The sequence below is a fragment of the Thalassophryne amazonica genome, chromosome 19 (genome assembly GCF_902500255.1).
Source record: "Thalassophryne amazonica chromosome 19, fThaAma1.1, whole genome shotgun sequence".
In the NCBI taxonomy this organism is placed as follows: Eukaryota; Metazoa; Chordata; class Actinopteri; order Batrachoidiformes; family Batrachoididae; genus Thalassophryne; species Thalassophryne amazonica.
Window position 1 is genome coordinate 69,079,181 of NC_047121.1, and position 3,713 is coordinate 69,082,893.

The following is a 3,713-nucleotide window of genomic DNA, read 5'->3' on the forward strand; positions in this document are numbered from 1 at the left end:
TCTGGACATGGGGCACAGGGCAGCAGCCTATCATGTTTGTCTCTCTCTGCAGTCTGTGGACTCCAGTTTAGGAGGACTGTCTAGATCCAGTACCGTTGCCAGCCTTGACACAGATTCCACCAAGAGCTCAGGTTAGACTCCGACTGTTCTCCTTTTATCGAAGTGGGTAATAGTACACATGGGTATGAAGACAGTAAGGGTAGTCTGACATTTGACCTTAATGACCTTGACCTTCACCCAAATGATTGAACTGTGTATCAGTGAATCGTAGCTAAGTAATCTGCACAAATTGCTATTAAACATGAGGCGGTGGTGTTGGACGCTCTATGTTCCTTCTAGTTTACTGTAGTTTTTTTTTTTTTTTTTAATTGTAGGAAACAACACGTCTGAGACGTGCGCTGAGTTCCGGGTGAAGTATGTTGGAGCCATCGAGAAGCTGCAGTTTGATATGAGCAAAACCCTGCAGGACCCTCTGGACCTCATTAATTATATCGATGCCGCTCAAGTAAGAAGCGTCTGGATGATATTTTGAACAGAACCCCCCCCCCCCCCCCCCCCCCCCCCATAGTTTCTGCAGGTTTTCCTTGAAGCATGTCTGCTTAATCAATATCAGATTTTGAATAAAAACATGTTATGAATATTATTTTCCTTATCACAGCAAGATGGGAAGCTGCCGTTCGTGCCTGGAGACGAGGAGATGATCCTGGGAGTGTCCAAGTACGGAGTCAAAGTGGCCTCACTGGATCAGTGTGTGAGTCCAAAAAAAAAGAAGAAAAAAAAAAGTATTTTTATATGAATCATATTTTGCAGAATGAGGTAAATTTGAGATCTAATCTTAAACATTTTTTTTTTCTGTTTGCATCTGTTTGGATGATTTGTGAGCAGGATTACACAAAACCATTTACATCAGTTTTTTTAATGAAGCAGAAACTATTTAATTCTATTTAAATGTAATTTGGGGGCGGACCTAGAGAGGCAGAACTTTTGAACAGGAGCACTAATGGGTGTGTCTGTTTCAATAACAAGGCTCCGGGTTCAAGAACACACACTCCATGTGCATGTGTGTGACCTTTGACCTCCCGACACCAAAATCAATAGGTTTATTGCAGTGAGGCAGCCGATTATTTATACAAAGATTTTAATAATCGGGTGTATAGAGCAGAAGGTTTTGGGGGAATAAGCATTTTTTGATTTGGTGGGAGGGATGCATCCAGTGACTGTGACATTTGACCTTCTGACCCCCAAATCAATAGCCTTAGATGCTAATTCGGTCCAGATATGTCCTAAAAAGTTTCAGTTGATCATCCATTTTTTTTGGTAAATGTTTAGGAAGTAGGTGTTTGATGACAGGATCTCTGCAGCCTGGTTGGGCTGAAGGCCCAAAACACAACTGTTGACAAATGCAGTTTGGTCCAGAACCAATTAGACTTTTCGATCTGGGTCTGTGGTGCAGAGATTTGATCCACGCTGATGGACAATGTAAATTTTGCTGCAACACACACACATCAAAGAAGTACGATAAGGGCCCTGTCCCACGGCGTTTAGGAGGATTTGCGGATGGAATGCGCACAAAAGTGGCCCACATCTGCCAAACAACCGCAGTAACCATGTAACATTCCTGTATGAGTCGGCCGCCATCTGAACACGTCCGTGATCATCCGCAGAGGCACGCATGTCCGCAGCAGGATTTTTGAGCCGCTTAAAAATCCTGCTGCGGATGAGATCCGCATCACCGCCTGAACACATACTGAAGATATACACAGGACATACACAACCAACGCGCCGCATATCCCCTGTCATCTGCTGATATCCGCATCCGACGGGTTGGTGCAGATTGGCGGCCGACCGGGACAGCGTGCAAAACAGATATGACGCGTGCCCAGCACGACCACATCACGGTCGCAAATGGTATGCCGCGCATGCAGACAGAGTGGGCACAGATGGAGCGAGTGCATCACGGCCGCTGTGCCCCTCACGGGGGCGCCTCCGCAGACGCCTTCGCTTCTGTTCCCCTTTATATCCGCTTTTCTTCCTCATGTATTCGCTGATCCACCCTGGGACATTTGTCATTTCCGCCCACCTTTGTTGCAGACGCTCAGCTTTTGTGTCCTCATTTCATGCGCAAATCCTCCTAAACGCCAGTGGGACAGGGCCCTAACATATCAACTTTCAGTTAAATGACTCTTTGTAATCGTCCTCTGGTCTAGGATGTGCTGCACCGCCACCCTCTCTACCTGATCGTGCGAATGCTCTGCTACGACGATGGACTCGGTGCAGGGAAGAATCTCCTGGCTCTGAAAACAACAGATGTGCGGCAGGAGGAGTGTAGCATCTGGGTCTACCAGTGCAGCAGCTCCGTAAGTGCAAAAGCAGCTAAGATGAAACTGCATGAATGTAAAAGTTTCCCAGCTTTTGATCGGCGCTTAAGTTTGTCCCCGTTTGTGATCTGTGCAAACAGGACCAGGCTCAGTCCATCTGTAAGGTGTTGTCGGCTTCTTTTGACTGCGTCCTGATGTCGGAGAAGTCCTGAGGTCAGGAAGACAAACTAACGAAGAGATCCCACCGAAGTCGCAGTAAACCATCTGCAAGATGAATAATTCATCAGGTCCCAGTTTGGAACCATTTCCCTCTTTTGAGCAACTTCTCTTCAGAATTTGATTCTAATTGCAAACTGCATTTTATTAGTTTGCAAAAGAACACAAATAAGACTTTTAGGCCTGTTTTTGTGCCTGTTGATGATTTATACTGTGTGACCTAAAGCACATTTAGGGTGCGTCACCTCATCTGTGCTCTTTATACGGCATATAATCACCACAAAGTCAGACTCAGCACACAAACAGGTTCCATTTAGTCTTCTGATTAATTCTGTGTGTTCTGGATGTCGCACAATGTTTTATATCATTCCCTTTAAGAGCGTTGTGCGCCTGAATCTGCCATGTTGCTATTTTGTTAGTGGATTCAGTAGGTGAGAGAAGTGAGAGGTTTTCTGGTGATGGAAGAGATCCTCGCGAGGGCGTCACTGAGAGCAGCACCTCCCTGAGGTGAAGCAGTTGAGCGCCTCGTTTCTACACCTCCTCCTCCAGCTTCATCCATCTGATCTCCTGTCTGTCCCACCAGGTGCCTACGGCGCCTGCGCTTGGACTGCCACGTGACCAGCCCTGTCTGGTGCATCTCAACTGTGAACTCAGAGAAAGAAAACCAGTGTTAAAATTATGGTACAGTCCAGAGACGGTACGATACCGCTTTTTCATGTCTGATACAATACTGATACTGGAACCTTAAGTATCTGCTGATACCACAACCAGTCTGATAAGTTTTCTGTCTTAAAATATCAAATCTGTTAATACCTTGGCATCGTGGCAGTCCCTCTGTGGCAAGGAAGATCATCTCTTGATTGATTCCTGAATGAGATGGTGGACCCGGAGATGACTGAACAGGTGCACACCGTTTTTGACAGACGCTACACGTGGTTGCTGCTGGAAGCTTCTCTATCACTTTCCCCTTCCTCTTTTCCTCTTTTATTCGTCCTCACTTTTTTGAAGACTTCCACTACCGCATGGATTATGGCTCGCCAGCTAGCTCAGTCCCTTGCTTCTTACTTCCAGAGTTTTAAGAGAATATGAATGACAACACAAACACTTCTTTTTCACTCATGGTTATGGTTGGGTGAAGCCATTTATTTTCAAACAACTGTGTTTACTCTTTTTAAATCA

General features: G+C 45.7%; 1 protein-coding gene across 2 annotated transcripts in view; it reads left to right on the forward strand.

Annotated features, from left to right (window-relative positions):
* itgb1bp1 (integrin beta 1 binding protein 1) overlaps positions 1–3,713 on the forward strand; it is a 5,687-nt gene extending 1,974 nt beyond the window's left edge. Inside the window, exons 3-7 of one of the 2 annotated variants that reach the window (XM_034159371.1) lie at positions 53–131; positions 375–505; positions 659–751; positions 2,208–2,357; positions 2,459–3,712. In XM_034159371.1, the coding sequence (XP_034015262.1) occupies positions 53–131; positions 375–505; positions 659–751; positions 2,208–2,357; positions 2,459–2,530 (525 nt within the window). In that variant the 3' untranslated portion in view covers positions 2,531–3,712. Of the gene's footprint in view, positions 1–52; positions 132–374; positions 506–658; positions 752–2,207; positions 2,358–2,458 lie in introns of both variants that reach the window. The other variant, XM_034159373.1, reaches the window with a different exon arrangement.